This window comes from Drosophila kikkawai, chromosome 3L (genome assembly GCF_030179895.1).
Source record: "Drosophila kikkawai strain 14028-0561.14 chromosome 3L, DkikHiC1v2, whole genome shotgun sequence".
NCBI lineage: Eukaryota > Metazoa > Arthropoda > Insecta > Diptera > Drosophilidae > Drosophila > Drosophila kikkawai.
Window position 1 is genome coordinate 14,540,315 of NC_091730.1, and position 25,492 is coordinate 14,565,806.

The following is a 25,492-nucleotide window of genomic DNA, read 5'->3' on the forward strand; positions in this document are numbered from 1 at the left end:
TCCCTTCAAGTCAACGCAATGAAACTCAGCTTCAGCTTTAGCCTTTATTGTGCCCCACAATTAGCGTTGTTCATTCTTTGGACTTCAACTTTAATGCGTTTTCTGTTATTGTCTGTGCCTGGCCTCCCCCTGGTCTCCAATGGCCATTGTTATTTGTCATAATCTTTGGAGCAGTCCATGTTTCCATGTTCCATCTTATGGTGATAAATGGAACTAGCCAAAATTTTTGCGCTTGGCCGGAGATTGTGTGGGAAAATACAAAAGATGTGCAAAAGCCATTAGAGAGTTATCATGTGGTACTCGAAAATATTACTCTGCAAATGGGGAAGATTGCTCTATATATCAGGATAAAACCAACAAAGAATAAGTTGTTGAATTATAGAGAGATTAAGTTTTGCGGAAAAGTCTTTTTTGTTGTTTGTTTTTAAAAAGGAAAGATAATCAAGAATGTATAAAAATAGTTTGAAAGAAAGCTGGAGCAGGTTTTTAATTAAAAACAGATTTTAATACTAGAATATTTAAAGCTAAAAGGATAAAAAGCTCTTTCTAACTTAAATCTCCTCACATCTGTAACCCTGTTATTTAATCCTTACATTTACGCGTAGTTCTCTGAAACATCATCACTGTTAACTGGCAACCAACAGATTTGCAATAATCCTCCAACTCCAAAACAACAACAAATTCCATTAAAGGGAGCAAAACCTTCTATTCCCTGACCACAAAAGGGAATTCTTGCATTATGAAAGAGCAGAGCTGCCTGTGCCTCTGCTGAATGTCAACTTTTCCTATGCATATTTAACACAAAATAAAGGGAAGCAATTCAATCCTATTCCAACCTATACCACATTCAATTCGATCCGAATTGTGATGTTAACTGAAAACATTCAACACACACACAACACACCACACAGACTGGGCAAAAATGTGCCGGCTCGACCGCAAAGTGATTTTTGCATACGAAAATTGCACGCATGTGAAAATCGGAAAATGCGAAAATGCCAAATGCGCTTGTGTGTTCGTTCATTGTTGTCGGAGTTGTACGCCGGAATGCTGGGAATTTAATTGCAGGACAGGGAGAGGGAGATCAGCGAACAGCAGTGGGGGGGATTATAGAGAAGGAGCCGACTCGTCGAGGGTCAAAATGGGCGAGGAATCAATGCAATCAAGTGAAAGTCCCGAAAATTCGGGGAACAGCGGGTGTCCAGTGATGTCCGGCAGATCCGATTTATGCAAATTGCGCAAACTTCTGAGCGGAACTGGCTTGCAATCACACAAGGGGATAATTGAATGGAAAGCGGTGCGGGTGGCCAGGGGTAGCGCGGCTTTTGGCCACATTATTAATGATGATGATGGGGCCCGAGACCGTCGTGGCTAAGGCGCTGATGACCAGCCATCAACGTGAATGGTTATGAGGGACTTCTAGGCCACCGTCGCGCACTTAGATGCTGATATAGATACAGATACAAATACTGAGATACGCAGATACGCAGATACACTTTACAGCCACGAATCTTGTCCCATAAATTACACACAGGCCACCGAGTAGGCAGACAGGCGTAAAAACGCATCTGAGTTCGGGTCGCTGGCGTCCAACGATAATTACGCCAATAATTATGCCAATTCGGTCTGACATTTGTGTACAATAAATATCTATGCCTGCGAATAAATTCAAGTAGTTGTTGTGTCGATGGGGGGCATAAATATTACCCCGAAGAGTGGCCAAGATGCAAACGGCGCATAAAAATCCGGATAATGCCAAGGAGGGGCGCGCGAGGACACCAGAGTTTTCCCCTCTCTCGTACTCACACATTGTTTTGCCCAGTTTGCATTTTGTCTGGCAAACTGCCCGTCGCCGCCGCCCCAAAAGATGTATAGTATTAGTTGGGTTTTTTGGGTGCGCTTGTTTTCGGCGGCCCACCCTCCCCCCTTTGTCACAATGGATTGCTGCACTTTGGATTTGTGAAGGTTGTTCGCTATGGTTTATGGCAAACAAATTGAATGGCTGCAAGTGGCAACATTTTAGCATTGGCAAAATAAAATGTTTCTGAATCCCAAATGGGAGTAGAAAAACATTTTAAATGGAAATTATCAAGAGACTTTAAATAAATAGAGGTGGGAGCAATTTATTTCTATATAAATTACCAACAATACTGTATATTCTATAGGTACAATTCCCCTAATAAATGGTGTATATATATTTTAAATGCCAAAATATATAATATATACTATTAAGCAGTGTAGTGTAATATATTCCGCTTTATTATAAATTAATTTATAAATATATCAAGAAACAGTTGGGTTTCATGGCTGACTTAGGGGGTCTTAGCTGGCCGATTTAATCCACATTAATCAAGACGGGAGTATTTCACACAAGACAAGCAGAATTCTTTTAAAAAATATATACACAGATATATAAAGAAACTAAATTTCCCTGATTTTATAACAGTTTAGAGGCTGAATCCGTACATGGAAATTGTTCTATAAAAGTCCTGCTACAATTTATGCTTTAAATAGCTTTAAAAAATAGCTAAAAAATACTTTATATTGCTTTAACCTATCCTTAAAAGTTATAATTGTTTCTTTTATTATTTTCGTTAATTTTAAATGCATCAGCATCTATTTTTATAACAATATAAATGCATCAGGAGTGAAATAAAAGCATTGAGCTTTATTCCGGTGATGGATGAAACAGTTGCTTATTAAAAATGATTGATATATTAATTACCCACGTGGCTGTGGGGATTTAAAACCATTTCTGTTCAGAAGCCAGCTGAAATTTCCTCCTCTCGACAGAGGTTTTTCCTTTCTTTTTTGTTGGAACCCAGGAATGGCTGCGGCAGTGCTGATATTTACAATCAATTAAAACGCGTAAAACGCGCTGGCCGCAAATTTCATTACGTGCGACAGTGTCCCAGAGTCGACAGACGGACGTTGGACGACGGACGACTGACTGTGAAAGGGAAATGGGTTTGGGTACGAGTTTGGGATTGGGTTTTCTGGTTGCCACTGGGGAGGGGGAGTGTGAATTGCTTTTTGTGGCAATTAAATATGCAAAAGTAGTTACACACGCACACACCACCCGCCGCCTCGTGTGTGTGTGTATATGCTCCGGCATAATATCACTTAATATTTAATCAAATTTGTGCTTCGTCGGTGACAGGCGACGGTGGCGGAAAACACTGGCATAAAGTGTTTTCAATGTCCGGACTGTTGATAGCCTCGGGGCGGGAGGCAAGAATATACATCTTAAGAGCATTTAAAAGTTACTTTACAACATGTTTTCCAACTCGAATACATATTTCATCTCCTCTTCCTTTCTCTCTTGTGTCTTTGCAGGAAGTGGGTAGTATTATTGGTAAAAAGGGTGAAATTGTCAACAGATTTCGTGAAGAGGTAAGTTTGGCCGTATACTCAAAGTCCCTGCTAAGCAACCTAAGCTAATCCCTCCAATTTCTTTTGCAGTCTGGTGCCAAAATCAACATTTCGGATGGCTCATGCCCGGAGCGCATTGTGACTGTGTCTGGTACAACTAATGCAATCTTCTCGGCATTTACGCTCATTACAAAGAAGTTCGAAGAGGTATGTGTGCGGTACAAGTGGCAATTACAATAGAACCCCCATCACCCCCCCAATATCCAGTTCACATTACTAACTTCTGACCCGTTGCAGTGGTGCTCGCAGTTCAATGATGTAGGCAAAGTTGGCAAAACTCAAATACCCATTCGATTGATTGTGCCCGCCAGTCAATGTGGATCGTTAATTGGTAAGTTTTAACTCGTATGATCTTGGATCAGCACTAAAGCCATTATTTATACGTTCGAACCCGGTTCTACAAAGGCAAGAGTGGCTCAAAAATCAAGGAAATTCGACAGACCACCGGCTGCTCCATTCAAGTGGCCAGTGAAATGCTGCCCAACTCCACAGAGCGGGCGGTTACCTTGAGCGGCAGTGCCGAGCAGATCACCCAGTGCATCTATCAGATATGTCTTGTCATGTTGGAGGTAAGTCTATCATAAAAGAAGTACAGTCCTTTTAAAAGGCACCTTGTATTATATTAATTAGGCTTAAAGAAGGCTTTAAATTGGCTTGACTTTGCTTCGATCTTCGATTTACTTACCAGTATTTCGTTTTCCACAGTCCCCGCCACGCGGTGCTACCATCCCGTACCGACCAAAACCGCAGGTGACTGGTCCCGTCATCCTGGCCAATGGACAGGCCTTCACCATTCAAGGAAATTATGCAGTGCCCACACAAGAGGTATGTATGATGATACACATTTGAATGTGTTTTCACCGAAAAAAATAAAACAGGCTAACGTGTTGTTAAGATCAGTGAACAGTGTTGTGTACTCTATTGCCAGCCACTGCAGCTATATATATCTCTCTCTCTCTCGCTCTCTGTCTCTATCTTAACCGACCCCACATGTCCACATGTCCAGCTAAACAATTTTGTATCTCTTTGGTTTCGCCCCGATCCAGTCCAACTATCTTTTTGGTTATTGCGCGTCTTCACTTTCTGTTTTGCCTCTTAATATCTCTTTAGTTTAAATGACCATAATCTTTCTCTATCTCTATATACATATTTCTCTGTCTATTTCTCTATATTGTGTTTCTGCCGATAATCCAGATCCAGATCCAAATAATTCCCATTGCTCGTCTCTATGGCACCCAATTATTATTTGCAACACCGTCCACGAGTCCCTCTTCCCACCTTTCTCCGTAAATTCTCTACTTGGAGACCCCAGAAGCTATTGTCCAGAGAAGACCTTTCCAAGATTTGTGAACCGTATTGATTTTTTTTCTTAACCCAACCTGAAAATTCCGTTACCGATACCGATTACCGATACCGTTCCGATACCGCCACCCACTCGTCGTACCCTTGAGAATCATCTCTTTTCAAGTCCAAATGGTGACCCCGATCAGTGAACTAATGTGTTAACCAAAACTTTACAGCCATCGAATCGCCGATAACGATAACGATAATAATTTAACAAAACAATTGTAAAATATACTTTAAATATGTATTTTTGTTTTGCTTTTAGTTTCTTTTGCACTCTCTTCTCTCAGGTTAAGAGCGTGTGGCTGCAAGGAGAGTGCGTGAACGCGCGGTCTCGCCCTCTCTCTGTCTGACTATCGGTCTGCTGCGGGCAGCATCTGTATCTGTCTCAGTCCCGCTGCGAGTCTCCGGGAATCTTCGAGAATCTGCGAGACGAAAAATCGCAAGTCCCGACCGAGAATCCTTGTATTCTCCGGCTCTGGGAAGAGTGTTCAAGGCGTGGCGAGGCGAGGCGAGTGTGAGTTCGTGTGAAAGAAGGACAAATGGGGACTAGAACTCTTGATCTTCCCCGCTCTCTCACTCACTTTCTCCACTCTCTACTCTCCACTCTCTCCGCTCAGTCTCTCTGTGTCTCTAAGTTCTGTTCTGAAGAGGGCTCGCTGGCAGCGTGTGTGGAGAAGTATGTTCAAACTACACTAGTCCCAACATCTCAACTATTTCTACTTCCAAAAACCAAACCATTTACATACACAAATCCATCATACATCAATTTGTATCCAAATCCAGAGTAAAAAACACGTATTAATCGAATAATACCACCCATTTATACACATGACAAAGTACAACAGAAAATTAAATTCCTTTTTTGAGCGCCAGAAAAACTAATATAAGGTATACATATAAATATTTTGCCAAAATCCAGCCACTTGTCTCACTCTAAATATCAATATTTATCACATCCTGCCTTCTATATCTACATATACGTATAACTATCTTGATTTTTTTGTGTAGTACAGCCGTCGCCAATCATTCAAATTGTTTAGTTCTCTGTAAAAATCCTATAAAAAAAATAAAACAGCGAGACAGCCAAGCTCACAACCACACAATATCCACAACAACATTAAGCTGACATTTTCAGATGAGTTTCTACAACAAACAATAGCAACAACGACAAATGCAATTAGAAAACTACATACATACAACATAGGCATACTGTTCTAAAAACCATCCTGCCCGAGCCCTCACATCTCTCACACACAAAACTATCTCTCTCTATCTCTCTCCGTATCAATAAATATTGTTTATAACTCTGTTAAAAACCCCAAACCAAAATTGAATTTTCTGCTCCACAAAACAACAGGAAACTAAAAACTAAAAAAACAAATGACAACAACATAAGCCAAAAACAAACAACAAACAAGATTCTATTCAATCCAATTCAATTCAGAACTCTCGGTACAGTACAGTACAGCACAGTACAGTCCGGCACGTACAGCAAGGTACCAACAGCAGCACACAGTAAAGTTCAGTTCAGTTTCAGTTCAGTTCTGTTTCTCTCCGCCCCTTCAGAGCCCCCCTCGCCAGCCATTGCCCCCCGAAAACGAAAAATAATAAAAGTTTCTCAAAACTAAAAACAGACAAAGTTCTTGTTGTCGTCGCATCAAATTCAATTAATGTCCAGAGAAATGTAATAAATCAAAAACTAGTTGTACCATCCATTTGCGATCTCTCTATCTCTCTCTCTCTGTCTGTCTTCCACAAATCGCTCGCTCTCTCACTCTAAGTCTCCTCCTGGTCCTGGTCCCGGTCCTGGTCCTGGTCCCGGTCATGGTCCTGGTTATTGTCGGTGTTGGTTACGTTTCGGCGTGTAGTTTGTGAATTCCCACCACAGTTGGGTACAGTTATTAGTGGTACTCACAGGCAACTGTACCTCCTGTTCCTGCGCATTCTTAGAGTCAGTCCCCTCCGTCCCCATGATGGTGTCTGTTCGTTGGAAGCCCCTTTGAATCCTTGGACCCCCCGCTAGTCTTCTCACTCTCACGTCTCCCTCCTTCTCCACCAGCGCCTCTGTCTCGGTTCCGCCTCTTAGTTGTCATCATAATTTTTGTTGTTATATCCACCACCCCCCTCCGATATATATCATTTTACTCTCTGTTCTGCGTCTGATCCCCCGCCAGTATCCACACCAGAAACTCGCACACACGCCTCGAAAGCTTTCTCCCGAAGCGTTTCTCTAGCGATATGTCTCTATCTAAACATGTATCTGATAAGCTTACATCTCTCCATAGCAACTACAAAGTTAAGATCTTAATCAACTTGCTCCGAAAGACATTTATTTGTGGTATACAATTTTCGTTTTTCTACTTTTCTTTCTTCCCCTGGCCACCGTACATGAAAATATAAACAAAATTGTAACACACGCACACACCACACACACACCTCAATTCCGGTAACGATCAATCAATCAATCAATCAATCGAACGTAGACCTGTCCAGTATTTCCACTTGCCCTGGCTACCGGCGGTCTACATGCTGGTATCTCAGGCTTGGCGGATCCTTTGTTAAAGGGGGCACATTTACAAGGAGCGGTACCAGCACACCACCATCACCTACAGCAAATGCCCGATGTGAGTTTTTAGCTATCGATGCGAATTCGGTTTAAACAAAAAATAAATAAATAAATATCACCAGAAAAAAAAAAACACAATCTCCAACAGACTCTGGAAAGAAACCGTACTCGTGTCTAACCAAATATAATCAAACGCAACATGACCCGAGAATCCACCTCCGCTAGGCAGAGCATGTTGCTGTACCGCCCCCGGAACCCTGACCCCAGCCTGCACCCGTATTACCTGACCATACACTCGCAGGAAATTATGATGAATGTTGAGCTTAAATTACCAAGAAAGAGCTTAACTTCAAGGCTTCTTGGCACTGATTAAAATATTTTAATATTTAAAAGTAACATCTTTATTGTTAACCTAAATTCAAATTTGATTTAAATCTCTTCAAGGGCCATAATTCATAATTTTCCTCCGAGTGTAGATAGTTGTGTTTCGTACGTTTGCTGTTGTATTTCTTCCCCGTAGCCAACTCCTTAGTAGCCCCTAGTTCCGGTGTTTTTTGTAGCTTGTGTACACCACCCAGTTTACTACCTCTGGCATTTCTTTTACGATCCCCCGTCGGCATAGCTGCTGCTGGCCGCCTTTCAATGACATTAGCATTGGGCCAACTGCAACTCCGGGTCCGAGTTCAGGTCCCTGAAGTCGTTGCCGCCACAAAGTCAGTCGTTGGCCGCCGTGGTCGTCGCACTAAAAATCAGGCGGCCGAAAGGGACTTGGAAGCGAACCCTTTATCCCAGCGAAAAGTCATCAACAAATGCACTTTACGGGTTCCTTAAAACACCCCAAACCCACCGCTTTCTCTCTTTTCGTCTTTCCCCCAATATTGTTAAAGTTTTTTGTAGTTTTTGGAAAATTGTTTCAACTTGTTTTCCATCTGAATTTCTCTGTCTGTGTGTATGCGCTTAGTGTGTGTGTGGCAAAAAGTGTTTGTTAATATGCCAACACACACAAGTTTTTATGACAGTTTTTGCCAGATAATCCATTGTTGTCACCCCCCCCCCCAAGTCCCGCACCCCAACCCCTTTGCTCTCCATCTTTGCCACTGTCTCTGAACTTTTTATTGAGTTGCAATTCATTTTTGGGTCATAAAATATTTCCATGGCGCATGTTTTATTTGTTTCATTTGAAATTCGTATTGCATTTTGATAAATATTTCAGTTTTTGTTTCCTAAGCTTCCCCCTCACAGATATATACACACAAACACACAAATGCAGACAGAACTACACACAAGTACACAAAGCATTTCAATATTGTATGATTTATATTTGAGATTTTCTCTATTCATTTTTTTGTGTGCGCTCTGTTCTAGTTTTATCCACCTCCCAAAGCCCAGAACTCAGACCCGACCCACTCACCCCGGCCACCCCTTTTCCTTTTAGCTGCATTCAGATGCATTTATTCGAAACTTATTTGCAAGTGTGTTGCATTTGATTTGATTAATTTATAAAGCGCGTGCATAGTCCCCCCGTCCTCCTTCTGTCCGATCCCCCATTTCGAGCCCTTATATAATATATATGCACACGTTGGCGTGCGTGTGTGCAGTGTGTGTGTATGTTATTTGCTGTAGGTGTCATTGGTGAAAAATGAGTGAAAAGGAAACCAGATGAAAACCAAAAGAACTTGAGAATGCATAGCATTTTGCCCAGAGGAAGGACATTGTAACCCAGATTTGGGAGCAATACATCATAAAAGCACTAAAGTTTAAGCATAGATTTGAAGAAGTCTGCAAAAGATTGAGCTTAAAATGGTACTTAAAGGGGTCAGAGATTTGAAATCGCTAGTTGAGGCACCTAAAAGTATGCTGTAGAAAATGTACTAAAATACGTGTTAACATTAACAGAATTAGCTGTGGATTTTAAATACAATTAAAAGGCTGTCGAAAAGTATGCTTAAACTTATCAAAGCAACTTGTGTTAAAAAACATAGCATACTTTTGGACACTTATTTAAGTGTTTTTAAATCCTTTGGCTCTTTATTACAAGCAGATTCAGTTTAGTTGAGAGATTAGTTGTATCCTTTGTAAATTTATATCTCTGTCACTCTCTTTTGCTATCTCCAACCATCTGTATCTCTACCTTTATATATCTATCTATCTATATATCTTTTGTAAAGCCAACTTTGTAAATTGTGTAGTAACCATAAAAAAGTTAGACAGCTGAGAAACCAGAAAACCGACTCCTTACATACCAGCTTACACTGCACAAAAAGACTCTCACACACACCTTACATACACACACACTCACTGTGTCGAAAATTCCTGCCTTCATGTACAAAGAGAAATACGATCCCTACTCCACTCTACATTCCATTCGATGGTGTTTTGTAAAAAGAGCTGAAGACTAAGAGAATATAAACTTGTAACTCCCGTTTGCGTTGGCTTATTGCATTCCGTTTTTTTGTTACTATTTGTTTGATGCTTTTGCGTTCCTGTTTCCCCATTTCCGTTTCCGTTTTCGTTCCAACTCCAATTACCTTTTGTTATGTTCCTGTTACTGGAAGTTGTGCGCTGTGCGTTGTGTTGTGATCTTCTGATCTCCATTCCCGACCCCCGAATACAGACCAAAAACCCCGACCCCTGTGCCCCGCCCATTAATGAATAATTCTAGATGATAAATAATACCCTGTATACCTGTATACATATATATTTATACACAAAAACACACACACATACACACACCTTAACCCACGAAGCCCTCAAACCTCTGACTCTTGCGATTTCGATTGATAGCGATTAAATCTAAACTAACTAAAGTCTTATATCCCCGACGAACAGGTGGCCAAGAACCCGCTGGCCAGTCTGGCTGCCTTGGGCCTGGCCGGGATGAATCCGGCCAGCACTGGGGGCATCAACCACACAGGTGAGTTGAGCGCTTCTGCGGCCAGATGCCAGACAGATTTTCAATCTAATCTAGGCTCTGCCCCAGCAGCCCTGGCTGCACTGGCCGGGTCGCAACTGCGTACAGCGAATCCAGCGAACCGAGCCCAGCAGCAGCAGCACGAGATGACCGTCTCCAATGACCTGATCGGCTGCATCATCGGCAAGGGCGGCACCAAGATAGCCGAGATCCGTCAGATCTCCGGCGCCATGATCCGGATCTCGAACTGCGAGGAGCGCGAGGGTGGCAACACCGATCGCACCATCACCATCAGCGGCAACCCGGACTCGGTGGCCCTGGCCCAATACTTAATCAATATGAGGTGAGTGTTGCGCCATCGATCGGATCCCTCGGATCCCTCTTAGCCCTTTCACTCGGATCTGATCTGATCTCTGCCTCTGTTCTGTCTATCTGTTTGTGTGAATGTGTAAATGTTGATGTACATCTAAATGTAAACGTAAATGTAAATGTAGTGTTGTTTCTCCGCGTGAATTGTTGTCTAACATCAATTTTGTCGAATTGACTTGCTAATTGACAAAGAACAAAAAAGAAAAAGCAATAAAAGTGAAGGTATAAGGAGGTCTTCGTCGGTCGTAGGTCACCTCTCAGTCGCGGAGTGGCGGTGGCGGTGGTTCAAACAATCAAAAGGTGGTTCCATTAAGACCATTGAGACGAGGCCCCGGGGAGGTGGGTAGGATGATCATATGGCCCCGACAGGGGTGAAGCGGGGATTAACACGAATCCGTAACTTAAGTCATACACACAAACATGTCCTAGCCTGTAAGTCGTAAGCCCGGCAAAGCCAAGTCACAAAAAGGCCGAAAGGCCCACAACTAGCACCAAAAACTCTCTCTCTCTCTTTGTCTCTTATAATTCTCCACCCTCACACCACCCCCCTAGATCGTAGTTCGCATCGCTAGATCGCGCTAACCAAACTGTTCTAGCTAATAGAAACTATAAACTATCTCTAACTGTTAATTAAAACCTAGCATCTAGTGTTACCAAGCAACCAAGCAAAACATCCTTGTGTAATTATTATGCAACAGCAGTGCAGCAGGATGAGCAGGAGGCGGAGGAGGATGGTTATGAGGCCAGGCCAGCACCGAATTAATCTACGCATCACAACGCACACTTTTCACACAACCGACCAATGACAAGAAATCGAAAATCGAACAGCGAATATCGAATATATAGAGAATATCGAAAAAATCGAAATCAATCGAACCGAAAAAAGGGAACAAACAACAAACGAAAAGAAAATATAAGAAAAGCTAAGCTGGACCTGATCCAATTGGTACTTCAAACTGCAGTTCAACTCCAAAATCGATCCAAAAAAAAACCCCTTTCTCTTTCTCTTCCCGTCCAAATATCAAATCAAACCGACCAAACCGAATCCCCCACCAAGTCCACCACCTCGTCCACCACCACGTTCATCCTCCAAAAACCAAAGCAAACAAACAAATAATACTCTTTCGGTCCACGCCTCCCCATTTTCAAAAAAGAGAACAACCAACAACAACCGCTCACCAAAAGTTTTCTAATCCTACCATCCAAAATTTGAACGCCGCTCTCCTCCCACCAAAAATACCCCCCAAAAAAATAATCGCTGAAAAGCCGCCCTTCTTCTTTATCTCTCTCTCTCCGCAAACTCCGAACCGTTCCTCCACACAAAACCTCCTTAACCTTTTGCATATAACAAAACACGAAAAAAAGAGTCGAGAAAAAATGCAATAAAAACCAACTCAATTCCACAAAATCGAAAAAAGAACCAAATGTTTTGAAAATACCTCTCTCTATCACCTGCCTAAAAAAATACAAAAAAAAAAAAAAAAAAAAAAAAATCGAAAGAAAAAAAAAGAAATAAGAAACCGAAACAAATACCAAACAATATCCCAATTTGTTCCTTTCTTTCTCTCTCTCTTTCTATCTACCCTAACCGAACCTCATCCACAGTGTTGAGCTGCAGAAGGCCAATCTCCTGGAGCAGGCCCAGGCCCAGCAGAATGGCGGTGCTACCGCCACCGCCGCCGCCGCTCCCGGAGCGGCTGCTGCCGTCGCCGGAACAACTGCGATCGCCGGAGCAGCCGGAGCTCCGCCGGCTGGCACCAATGGAGCCCTCACAACAGTAACCCTAACTGGCGGAGGAGCTGGCACTGGCACTGGCGGAGGTGGTGCCGTTGGACCGGCTGCCGCAGCCGCCGCCAGCAATGGTACTGCCACGGCAGCCAATGGCGGCACCACCAACGGCAGTGTCTCCGCCGTGGCCGCCGCCGCAGCAGCTGCTGCCGCCGGCTATGCCAGCGCTAATGGCAGCCAGGGAACCAATGGAACCGTTGGCGTTAATCCAGCAGCCGCCGCTCTATCCAGTCCTTTGGCTTCTGCTCTACAGCTGCTCACAAAGCCGGGAGCTCTGAGCGCCCTGTCCAACCTAAGCGCCCTCGATCTGCTTAACCTGACCACGCTGGGCAGCAACGGTGGCGCCGGCACTCCAGGCGGACCGCCAGTGCAGACGACGGGAGTGAACCGTGCCAAGGGCCACTATGCCACCTCAAGGTTCCGTCAGCATCAGACAGAGACCGGCGGAGAGGCGGAGAAGCCGCGCAATAAGTTCAATCCGTACTAGGAATAGGAGCAGGAGTCAGGAGCCACGAGTCGGAGCTGCAGCAGCCCGAGAGGAGTCAAGTTATAGTCGCTTAGTTTTATAGGATTCCCATGATAGCGTTGCGAAAGCTTTAGCTTTAGCGTTTAGATATTCTTGAAGAAGAAGCAAAAAACAAAAATTGTATAAAAATTCGGTTTAAAAAGATGAAAAGATTGTGGCTGCGGCCAGCAAAAGTATTGGAGATTTCAAGACAATTTTTACATCTAAAAAAAGTAACCCCACAGCGATCCCATTCAATATTTATGAAAGAAACTAACCAAACTACAATAACTACAGTAAACAGTCACACTTAGAACGTGCTAGATGTAATCGTTCAATAATCAATCGATCAGAGTCAGAATCAGAATCAGCATCAAATCAAACCATATATGGTGTATCGTATCGAATATATATAGGACCGAGTCGAGATTTTTTGACCAAGTGACCAAGGACCGACCCTAGTGGGCGCTCGCTATAGATTTTGGACCCCAAAAACTTTTTGATAAACGCCTAAACTAAACTTATATATATATATATATACATACAAGCGAATATGTATCGTACATAATATAGAATTTGCCAAATTTTAGCGCATCCCTAGTAGCGTTCTCCTTAGATTAGAGATTAGATCGCGAATATCGAGTATGTAGAGCAGGTACCGAGCATTAAACTTAGCCTCAGCAGCCAACAATCTTTCCCCCAATCAACAAGCCATTCATTGTAACATATAACACACGCTCCAATATCTTATAAATCCATTGTGTACTCTCTTAGCTTCTAAGCACTAAATGTATTTTTTCCCCATATATATATTTACGAGATATAACCTTAAGCATAAAGACCCAAAAAAGCCATTTGTCGGGAGGCAGAAAGCAGCCCTAGCAGCAGAAAGAGAAGAGTTAAGTGAAGCAGCAGGCAGAAAATATGAAGTGAAATGAAAGAACCTTCTATAAGAAGTTTACAAAAGAAAAGAAATTCCAATGCGTTGAGAACCCGCCCGGGAGTCCGAAGATAGGGCGCGACACGATGTGCGACCGGGGGATCAACGACCTTTATGGACCAATTCGCTCTAATTGACGCAATCCACGCAATGAGAAGCGTACAAAAAGCCAACTAACTATTTGAATAGAAAAACGAAATGAAAAGCACATGGAAAAGCCAAGGGAAAGGGCGGATTTAAAACCGATGAAAAGGAAGAATAACGTTATCATGTATTAGACTTTAAGTCTTCGATTGTTTATGGAACTTTTAGTTTTTTTTGTTAGTTTTTACACTTTATACATTTACCCTCCTGAAATTCCCCAAAATTTGTATTTATTATAATGCGATTGTAAATTTTTATTGTTATTATTTTTAACCAAAAAAAAGGATAAAAATGCGAAAATAATGTTGAACAAGTATTTGGAAATTGAAATTTCTCTAACCTAAAGTACATGGAAAGATAATTGTAGCTACGTTATAAAGTTATACTTGATATGATTTCTCTTATTATTATATTATTATTACTATTATTACTTTACACTTAGCTGTAGTTTGTAAGCGAGACAAGTGACACACATTATGTAATAACACAACTTAAGCTAAGCGGGCTTACGATTTTATAACCAAATTATATTCCTAACTATTCATACATACATCTCTACATACATACATACCTTACATACCCTACATACCCTACATTCATTACATACCCTACATTCATTACATACCCTACATACTTATATTATGCCACAAAATAATAACACAAAGGTAGAACAAACTAAAAATTCGAGTAACGTAAATACATACATACATACATACAATACAATGTATTCAATGTAATACTACTTCTTGACATTAATACACAGAAAATAGACAAAAAAAAAAAAACACACCTAGAAAAGGCTTTACCTGTAGAAGAACAGCAAGAACAACATCAAGCGAAAGGAACATTAATAATAGCGACATAAAAACCTACATATTTATATGCAATGAAGAAAACAATGATGGAAACTACATACATGAGTTTGTAATAAAGTGAAAAATGAATACTAAAATAGAGTTCACTAATGAGGGATTTCAAGGGGTTGTGCCAAAGATCGTGTAGTAACAAGATGAGTAACGCCATACAATTTTCGTGCTTGGTTAAGGCTCTCTTAACAAACATTCTAGATATATAAGGACACTTACGCACTTGCTTTACGCTCTCAACGCCAGCAGAAAAATTGCTTTGATATTACAATTTAAATGTATGGTTGTTACGCATCTTGTTATTACAAGTTCATTCTTCTAAGGATTAATGGGGTGATCTACAAAAACATTTTTAAATTAACGAAACATTTAATACCAACTGCATCTTTACGATTTTTCAGAATATCCATGGAGACTGCTGGTCTGCCCATACCCGGTTATCACTACATTGCGCCCAGTGCAATTGTTAAAACACCCATTCACTAAATGCAAACAACAATCAAGCAATAAACAACAGCAACTGAAAATCGAGGAGTATGAGGAGGAGGAGGAGGACAAACTGCAACTGGAGGACAACACCAAGCAGGAGCAGGCAGCAAAATGAAACGTCAAATGTTAAATCATAAGCAATATATAAAACAGAAACCAGAAACATCTGCAACATCAAGGGGAGATCAGAGGAAGCAACCATATATCATATATGACAATGTCAGCAGCAATCACACTTTGAATTCATAACACACACACACACTCACGCGCGGAGAGACGGAACCATAAAATGCATACACGTTATATTTATTCATTGATTCTTATTAATTATATGATACTTTTTCATTAAGTTTTAAATGCAAAGGGCAAAACAAATACCACAACAAGAACTTTTATGTTAAACCGTTTTCGCGGAGGGCTTTCGCCCCCCCCAAAAGTAAGAACAGAACAGCAATTAATTGTAAGATTAGTCAAAATGAAGACAAAATAAACAAGCAAGAAAATATTTAAAAAATCAATTAACCACGTAAACATGAAAGCAAGAAGACGAGTAAAAGAAAAAGAAAGGCAGAAAGAAAAATTCATAATGCAGTTAATTCTAAGCCAATGTTTTGTGCACACAAGCATGACCAAAAAAAAAAGAAAAAATAACAAAGAAGGAAACATCAAACAAACAAAAGCAAACAAGAGAGGAAACAAAAGGATTTAAATTTAGTAAGGAAACGAATACGAAAGAGACATTGAACAGACAGGCAGAACAACCAACAAACAAGCAAATCAAGCAAGCAAAGACAGAAAGGATGATTAAATTATAATTACGGCCAATTGCATCGAGATAATTGCGTTTGTTAGTTGTTTGTGTTCATATATGTACACACATAAATATATATTATATATAGACACGGCGATATATTGATACGATAATTTTTTATTTTATTATTTCTATTATGGTAATTGTTATCGAAATTGTATTTGTGATTTTTGAATATGTTTAGACTGATGTGCAAAATTGATTCTGTTTATTAATTACAAGTAAACTACGACGTACGCATATATAAACGATTATGGACTATAATTACTAGTTATCCCTCTCTTTCGTTCTATCCGCTTTCTAAACCAAATTACTCATTTATTCAAAATTAGTTTTAATTCCAACAAAAAAAAAAAAAAAAACAACTGAAGAGACAAAAATCGAACTAGCAAAGGGATTTCCAATTGTGAATTAACATCAATTATAATTACTATTATCAAAATTGTTGTAGTTTCTATCGTTTCGGTTTAAATAGCGAAAAGGAAAATGCCAACTGCTGAATGGTAACAAACAAACACACATATTTAATCTACTTACAAATTAGTGAAATCAATTCGAATTACAATAATAATTTTTAAGCACATTTTTTGTGGCGATTAAAAAGACTTTTTCTGGAGGCGTGTGGAAAATATGAGAAATGGATTTAAACATTATATTACAATTATGCTTAAATTAAAGTATAATTTTAATTTATTAGCTGTTAAATTTATACGCAAAACAAAACTAAAAAAAAAACAACAACAACAAACAAAACAAAACATAAAAAACCAATCACAACAAAAGAAAACATCAAAAATAAACTGATTTTCAATGTTAAAATTAAATTAATTTTATTCGAATTTAGTTGCTAGGCTGGGCAGTAAAAACAAAACATGAATATATGAATGACAAGTGTGGTGATTAATTTTAAGATCATTCAGTTGCATACACACTAACTCACAGTACTCACAGTACAGTAGGGCCTCTGAATGGTGTCAAAACACGAAGGCTAAGGTGAAAGCGAGAGCATCAGCTTGCCAAATGTGGCAGAATGTGTCAAATTTTATTCTACATATTAATTATTTAGTAAGACGACTTATCAAAGCATAAAGGAAACAAAACAAGAACATATCCACTGCAAAAGAAAACCAATCTAACCACAATTTATATTATATTAACCAACACACACACACACACACAAAATACAGAAAGAAGTAACAAAATATTAAACCGAACATATAGAGGCAAACATATCCCAGAGAACGCAATGCATGTATCTATCTAGGAATATCTCTATGATTTCTATCAATATATCCTTTACCACTCGTATCATCAGTCATAAGAAACCTTAAGTTGTATCACTTATCCCTACTGATGACGGAAAATATCGAAATTTGTTTGATATATCGGTTTAATATTATCGGTAAGACAGACAAAATGCAACTTTTGTTGATATTTTTCGATGCTGTCGATATTTCAAAGTTAAGTGCGATATCTAAAATTTCGATAAGTCAAAGTTTACGATATTTTTGTCGATATATCATCCATTTCTCGATATACATCCCTACTCATTACTCACTTTGCATCTTCCGCTCTCGCACCAAAAGAGGAAGAAAGACAAACTTATGAGACAACCAAACTTGATTACAGGAAATTGTTAATAGCATAAAAAGAGGTAATACTATAAATGAGCAAGCAGACATATAAACTCAATAGGAGACGACGGACGAGCCAGGGCCCCAGGTGTTAGCTCCACTTACTCGAGGATCAAGCAGCTGGCAGGCGACGACGGATAAATGATATCATGTGCGAAACTATTTCGTGATTTTAGTGACAAATATATATATATTTCGCTGACGACAAACAATTTGAAGCAATCATTTTGAAATCAAGAACTTCAGTTCCCCAGGGGAACGGAAAATGAAAAATAAAAAATATTAAGATGATGAGGAGGATAAATGAGAAATCAGAGGAGGAATCAGTCAAGAAACCGTATATCTATATATAAATAAATTATATAAATATACATAAATTAAATATATATAATTATTATTATTATTATTATGTACACTTGTATTTAAATGTATTTGAAATATTTAGTAAATTTTTTGCGCAAGTTACACAAGAAAAAAGAAAAAAATAACAAAGAAAAACACTAAAAAAATGAGATGAGAGATGACGACGACGACGACGAGGGCTATATGGCGGCTACGGAGATAGACGGGTCAACAGCGGGTAACTGGGATTAATAATAAATAAATTAAACGCAAAGTACATAAATGAAAAGGGATAATTACATTATGTATGTATTGTATGCGTGTGTGTATAAGAGAAATAGCTCAAAAGGAATTCACAAACAATTTTTACTTAATATGCGTGTAATTAATGTAATTATTAACGACATTTTTGTTGACAACTTGTAAATTTGCAAAGGAAAAATACGTGTAAGAAAAGCAATTTTAATGGTGCCTTAAAAACCAAACCAAGCAAATTTCTTCTAGCCTGCCTTGCCTGCCCGCCCCCCTCAGCGCACTCAGTAATTACGAAACCAAGAAACAAAATCTAATAATAACTGGATGGCATGTGAGTTTCCACTCCTTTCTAACAATCCTTTCTGAACAATCTTCCCGCGCGAGCTCCAGTGCTCTCAGCCCGGATCGGATCCGGCGAGCACTCGACCCGCACCACTTAGTTAAAGATGTGTTACTGTTTTTCGACATAAGAACTTCTCCCTTTTAGCGACGAACCACAATCGCTCAAAAGCTATCCTCCGAGTCCTTGCGGAGAGTTGCCCGCTACACTCGATTCGGATACGGTTGACACCACAACACCGATACGATACGATACGATACCGAACTTAGCTGCAGAAACACTGCAACTGACCCAAGAGAATATCACCAATAATTAGCCCGACAGCGAGAGAGAGAGCAGAGAATATATACCCAGGACACGAAGAAACATAATATTCAATTGTACACAATACACAGCAAAGCAAAAAAGAAAGACACACATATTAATGTTTCTCTCAGTGTAATTAAAAACGTCACTTGAATGTATTTGCTCACATTTTTACAATACATGTCGAAAACAACAAGAACTCTACACAATAAGCAACAAACGTAAAAGCATTTAAGGCACTTGATCAGTCTCGAATGAACGATGGAAATGGATCATTGGGTGGATATGGAAGCAAGATCATTGTTAAAAAAAAAAACGCAACTGTAGAAAAAGATTATGAAACAAAACAAAATATAAAAAAGGTATAAAAGAAAACGAAAAAAAAACATATTTATATACATATATAAAGCAAAAATGGAAACTTTACATTAAGGTATTTTAGATATTCTTATTTAATATCCAGAAAACAAGACAAGAAATTATACGAGCAGAGTTTTAATTTAGAGCAGAAGGAGAGAGAGAAACTTGGAGATGGTGGAGATCATCGGGTCTAAGTAATGAACAAAAAAAATATATGTATGTACGTGTATTTAACTAACTAAATATCGGTGTTAGAATCGTTAAGTAAATTCTAGTAGTCTGCGCAAGGCGAGATCAGAGATGGACGGGAGAAAGAGTGTAAAAGCAATGATAATGCAATGAATAAGATGCATAACGCTTATACATTTTAGTTACAAGCTGTTTTTGTGCTAGCAACGGTATACGTTTGGCGTTACGCATCTTATTAATAACATTAACTTTGCTGAGAGGGTCGCTTTCTCTACCGATTCTACGCGCTGTTACGTTACTTACTATACATACCGATTATTTTGTTGCCACATTATCACACTCACACCGAGAAGGGAGGGGAGATGAGATTATAACTACGTGTATTCCAATTCATCAAAGCAATTGAAGAATTAATAGGACACCTAGGCCAGCCAGGACGAATCTCGACTTCGACTGCGACTAGTCACTAGAAATATACGAGACATCTAAGGTTTCTCAGCATAACAAAGCGAATCAAAGCAAAACCAAATATCGGGCATACGGCATATTAACTTATAAACCTACGTAGAGCGACAACTTAACTACTACTTGCAGCATCACATAACACACACACATAACACGTAACACGTAACAGGGTCTCATCGTAGCGTTCTTCAGACAATATAGCGTATGGGAGTCTCGGAATCATAATCAGAATCGGAATACAATCGGAATTGGAACCCTGCGGTTCAGATAGTACATTGGCGCAAACTTAAAATGATGTTTTCAATGAAATTAGCATATGTATATGTTTATGTATATGTGTGTGTTTGTATATGTGTAACAATAAAGTTGAAGATCTCTCTCAATACAAAAAACAAAAAAAAAAAAAAAAGGAAAGGAAAAATCAGTGCATTTTCCTGGTTAATCAGCAAATGGGATTAGTGGTTTAGTGAACGTATGTAGGACTCTCTCTTACTCTCATCTTTGAAGAAGACGAAAAGAATGAATATGCAGCATAAAATTGATAAAACTGAACAATTGGGATCAACTTATATTTTAAATATAAGATTAAATTGTAAAAAAACGAAACGAAAAACCTAAGCGAACCTTTTAATTAAGCCCCGGAGTTTGTAGAAGCTACTTAAATCTAGCGAAATCTAAACAAAAAAATATACGAGAAGATGAATTTGTGCCAAAAATAAAAAAAACCGAAATAGTAGTAACAACAAGCAGGCGAAGCAGCAGGAGAACAATAGTAGATACCGAGTTCAACTGGCCAAAAAGCACAAGAACAACAATGGGAAGCCACCAGCCACCACAAACGAGAACACAAAGTAAATTCTTTGCTTTTTTTGGGGGAACAACACATAGGAATTATACGAATTTCAATGGATTCACAGTCGTCAGACAGCTACTCCTCTCACACAAGTATTTAATGTTCACATTTGCTCAAGGCAAAGCACTTAAAGGAGCTTATTTAATGAAAAACAAAAACCAAGAGAACAAAAACAAAAACAAAAACCAAAACCAAATACAAAAGTCGATACTAAACCATATAGATGTGTGTGTAATCATTTCCACATAAATAATATACAATCTGGCTGTATTCGCAGTTTAATTGCTAGAAGAAGGTGCCAAAGATCCCAGATGAACCAAAGCTAAAGCTATAAGGCCTGCATATTCGACGGCAGTACACCCCCCCATTGGTTTCGTTGCATACATTTAGGCGGAATCTTTGAGGCATTCGAGACTTGCGTTGCACCTTCGGTTAGCCCCCGAGATTATGTTGCAAGAACATGCAAGGCGGCAAGGCTCCTTAAATTAATTACCAATTAATCGACAAAAGAGAAACACTAAAAATGAAATGTAAACAAAGGCGAACGCTAACTAAACATATTTACAAGTTGAAGAAAACTGCAAGGCAATCATATAACTAGAGCTTCAATAAATAACAAAACAAAGGACAAGGGTCATAAGCGTGGAAAGGGTGGAATTATGGCTATAAAACCAGTTGAAAATGCCTAGAACGTGTTTTTGGATAAATATATATTTAAGCCATATTCACAACTGGATGAAAAACCAAAAGAAAACAAAACTATTTGCGTTATTATTGTGGTTAAAGCAAGGCAAAGGGAAAGGAAGGCGGGAGTTAATAATGAACAAAACCAAAAGTTAGTGCCAATTTTTAGTGCAAATTTTTGCGTAATTGTTTTAATTTCAACGTTATTAAAACTACACAAAAGTAAACAAAAATAAAGAAAACAAAAGAACAAGAAACAAAAATAATATTAAATAAATAAACAAACAGTTGGTTTCAGAACCACCAATTTTTGGGAGACTTTCAAAGGGACGGACAGGAGGAAAGCGTAGCACTCAGCACCGCCTAGTTTTCGATGTGAACCAAAGTGTGTAGTGTAGTGTAGAGGCTAAACTAACCCACGTACATAACACACATGTAGCTTTCGGCTCCAGATGCATTCGACACCCTTATTTCGCACTCCACAATCAATAGTTATCGGGACAGGAAAACGGATATGGGAACCAGGAGGCGCTTGGAAATGGGGGCAGCACTGAGAACAGGTCCTTGCCACACACATAAAACACACACTCACACTTGCAAAAGCGAATGATAAATAATAAAAAAGTAAAGTTAAGCCATAAGTGAAATTAAATATTGTTTATCTGTGTACAACAATAATATTTAAATAATTCTTAAATGTGTATTATGACTCTAAACAGAAAACTCACTGACTACATCATATGTATAAGGGAGAGTCTCGAAGGATCTCTGATCCGAGAGACGGGCAGCCCCTGTAGACGACACTTAGACATTGAACATTAGAGAAACCAACACACACTCACAAACAACAACTTAATCGCAATAAGAGCATACAGTATACAGTATACAGATACAGATACAGATAAAGATACAATAAGAATTCTTAAATAATGGCAAAATGTACAAGAGGACAAACGGTAAACACGAGTTGAAATGACAAAGATAAAAACAAGACAAAACAAAACCCAAATGATGAAAGTAATGAAAGAAAAAACTCGAAAAGCAAACATTATTTACAACATATTTACAATTCTATAAATTATATTTAAAAGTATTTACATATATATGGGGGGGCATTGGGTGTGTAGCGGTGTGTGCGACCCGACATAGAGTGCAAAGGAACCCCCAACCACACACATCACGCATACGTAGCCATTGGAACAGGACACCCACACTCACACACACAGAACATACTATATATGTGCAATACAACACACACTCACACGCAAAGTTAAGTGCATTATAATTGAATTTATAGAGTTAAACGAAGCTATTAAGTGACATTATTTAACTGATTAACTGATTAACTGATCACGATTATTATTAACGATGCATACGCATTTACTCACAACTCATATACACACCTATATATAAATATATATATATATATACATATATATAGAATATACATGGCATATATCGCTGGAAAATATTTTCGTTGATCAAAACAAACCATATAGGCAAGTAAATTAAGTTATCATAAATAGACCACACATCATATCAGACACAATGGAAATCACTGCAAGTTTACCCAAAAACCAACAACAACAACAACATCAACAATTGTATGAAGTCAAAAAAAGATCAAGATTTTTGAAAGCTACATAAATGTGTTGCGTTCTTTGAATAAATGTTTTTGAGTCGAATTTTTACTTCAAAAACTGAAACAACATTGAAAAAGTCTCAAAAAAAATAAAGAATAAAATAAAAAGAAAAATAAATAAAATTAATAGCAAGCAAAAGACACACCTAAGCATAAGAGCGTTAAGCGGGATACATTCTTACAGAGTATCTGTGTGAAATCGTGGCAATGTTGCAAGAAAGTTGATAATGAAAATGTACCACTTGAAGTAAGGGAGAAATCAAGATAAGAAAGAAAAGAAAAAAAAAAAACCAAAACAAGAATTTAACACAATTTTTGAATTCATTAAATAAAGGTATGTGTTTAGATATATTCAAAACAAACCCCCGCTTGTGGTTTTATTTTACGATTCGGGCGTTTGTAGCCTCATTAAAAAGCGCTTTATATATAAATATATATATAAAAAGCGGGTTTTTTTTTCAGGGGGCTTAAAGCTTAATAATAAAACAGATGCTCATACGACACGTTTCCCAATTTTTGCGATTTAAAAAGTCAATGCAAACTGGCGAATGGCCAAAGGCCAACTAGCCTCAACAATGGATGGCCAAAAGACCGCCAAACTTCATTCATAAAAACAAAACTTATTAGCAGCATACAAAAATAAACAATTTTATTTTATATGCCTATGCTCTTTTTCTCTCTTTTATAAACAATTTGGCGACGAGCGGCCAGAGAAAACAGAGAGGTATGAGAGAGAATTTTAATAGCAGTACAATTTTGGTCTCACGTCATTCGCCGATTTGTTTGGCGGAACCTGAGTGAAACAAAAACGGCATTTAATCGCATTTTGACAGCTTAGCACCTGACTAGGCATATGGATTTCTGGCGTTACTAGTCTAGGCTGGACACGTTCTGAAACGAACCCTGTAATTATCTCACGGAAACCCAATTCTGTACTTTTTAAGTGCTTTTTTGCATAACAATTAAATCTGAAAATTGCCTTAAGCAAATTAACTACAGTATCATTTCGAGAAAGGCTATTTTTATAGCATTTTTAGATTTATTAAAAATTATAATAATTTATAATCAAAATATTCAACATAATTAATATTGCCTTTATAAGTTTTTATCAATAACTTTGGGTTTATTTTCTTTGATTAAAAGGAAATATGTTATATGGATTAAAAAATAATATGATTAGTATTGTATCTGTTTAATTTACCCCGAAATTATATAAAAGCTTGAATGTATTAATGGCAACAGGTCGTATGAGTAATATACAATACTGGTAAGGACTGAAAATTGCGTATACGACCTGTTGTCCTTTAAATGTAGTCATCTCAAAATATTCTTTATTTTAATTATTTTTTTTTTTTAAATTTTGAATTTTAGCTATTTCATAATGAATAAGTATATGCTCTTAACTCCTAAAATATGTATATAAAGGCACTACTTATGATAATAAATCTAATAAAATAATACAAATTTCCCCAGGAAAAAAATCGTCAAGAGAATGTGTACTGTACATCGTTTCAGTTGGAGCTCATACCAGTTCAGTCCCATTTATATTCTATATTCTTATTAACTGTTTTAATAAACAAAATAGCCCACTTGATGAAAATAATTACATAAACGTAAAACTACTTAACCCTGGTCATGATCATGACTAAACTATGTATCACCCTATATATATCATTCTTTTATAAATGTTTATTCTGCCAGTGCGTTCGCCTAATGGTTTGGCTGTTGGCCAAATCGGTAAAAGAAATGAAATATAAATTATGGAACTATCACGTTTGCGGCACGTGACCCTTGAAAGTGGCCAATATTGTTGGCACAGTCACTGCACCGATGATGGATTTTTAAAGGCAGTAAATCAACACCAAAACATTGGAAAAACTAAGATTTATATAGCCTTTGTTACATAAGTTTTATTATTATGCGGGGAGCATAACCTTGCCGCCATAAAATACTTTAATGGCACTATTATTGTTAGATATTTCTTGTATGTGGCTAAAAAAAAAGCCATAAAATTTGATTTCCACATTTGATAGGTATTTTGGGAAATGTATGACGGCATTTTTATATATAGTTTTCCACTTTATTAGTGTAAACCAACATTTTCTTACAATATTATTTAAATAATGAAAAAAAACTTTATTCTTTGCATACTTTTGGATACCTTATTAATTAATTGTTGAACCTTTTTGGCCCTTTTAGATAGGGATGATACCCCTCCTTATCTCGTGCACAGACAATGGATGAGGAGACCCCT

The 25,492-nt window shown here is 38.4% G+C and overlaps 1 protein-coding gene across 24 annotated transcripts in view; it reads left to right on the forward strand.

Moving 5' to 3' along the window:
• Window positions 1-16,992, forward strand: part of mub (poly(rC)-binding protein mub) — a 53,629-nt gene extending 36,637 nt beyond the window's left edge. Inside the window, exons 3-11 of one of the 24 annotated variants that reach the window (XM_041775387.2) lie at window positions 3,337-3,393; window positions 3,463-3,579; window positions 3,670-3,763; window positions 3,838-4,001; window positions 4,138-4,257; window positions 7,263-7,403; window positions 10,175-10,259; window positions 10,314-10,599; window positions 12,231-14,954. In XM_041775387.2, coding sequence (XP_041631321.1) covers window positions 3,337-3,393; window positions 3,463-3,579; window positions 3,670-3,763; window positions 3,838-4,001; window positions 4,138-4,257; window positions 7,263-7,403; window positions 10,175-10,259; window positions 10,314-10,599; window positions 12,231-12,900 — 1,734 coding nt within the window. In that variant the 3' untranslated portion in view covers window positions 12,901-14,954. Of the gene's footprint in view, window positions 1-3,336; window positions 3,394-3,462; window positions 3,580-3,669; window positions 3,764-3,837; window positions 4,002-4,137; window positions 4,258-7,262; window positions 7,404-10,153; window positions 10,600-12,230; window positions 14,955-15,269 lie in introns of those variants that run through there. The other 23 variants (XM_041775388.2, XM_041775389.2, XM_070285885.1 and 20 more) reach the window with 23 other exon arrangements.
• Window positions 16,993-25,492: the final 8,500 nt, after the last annotated feature.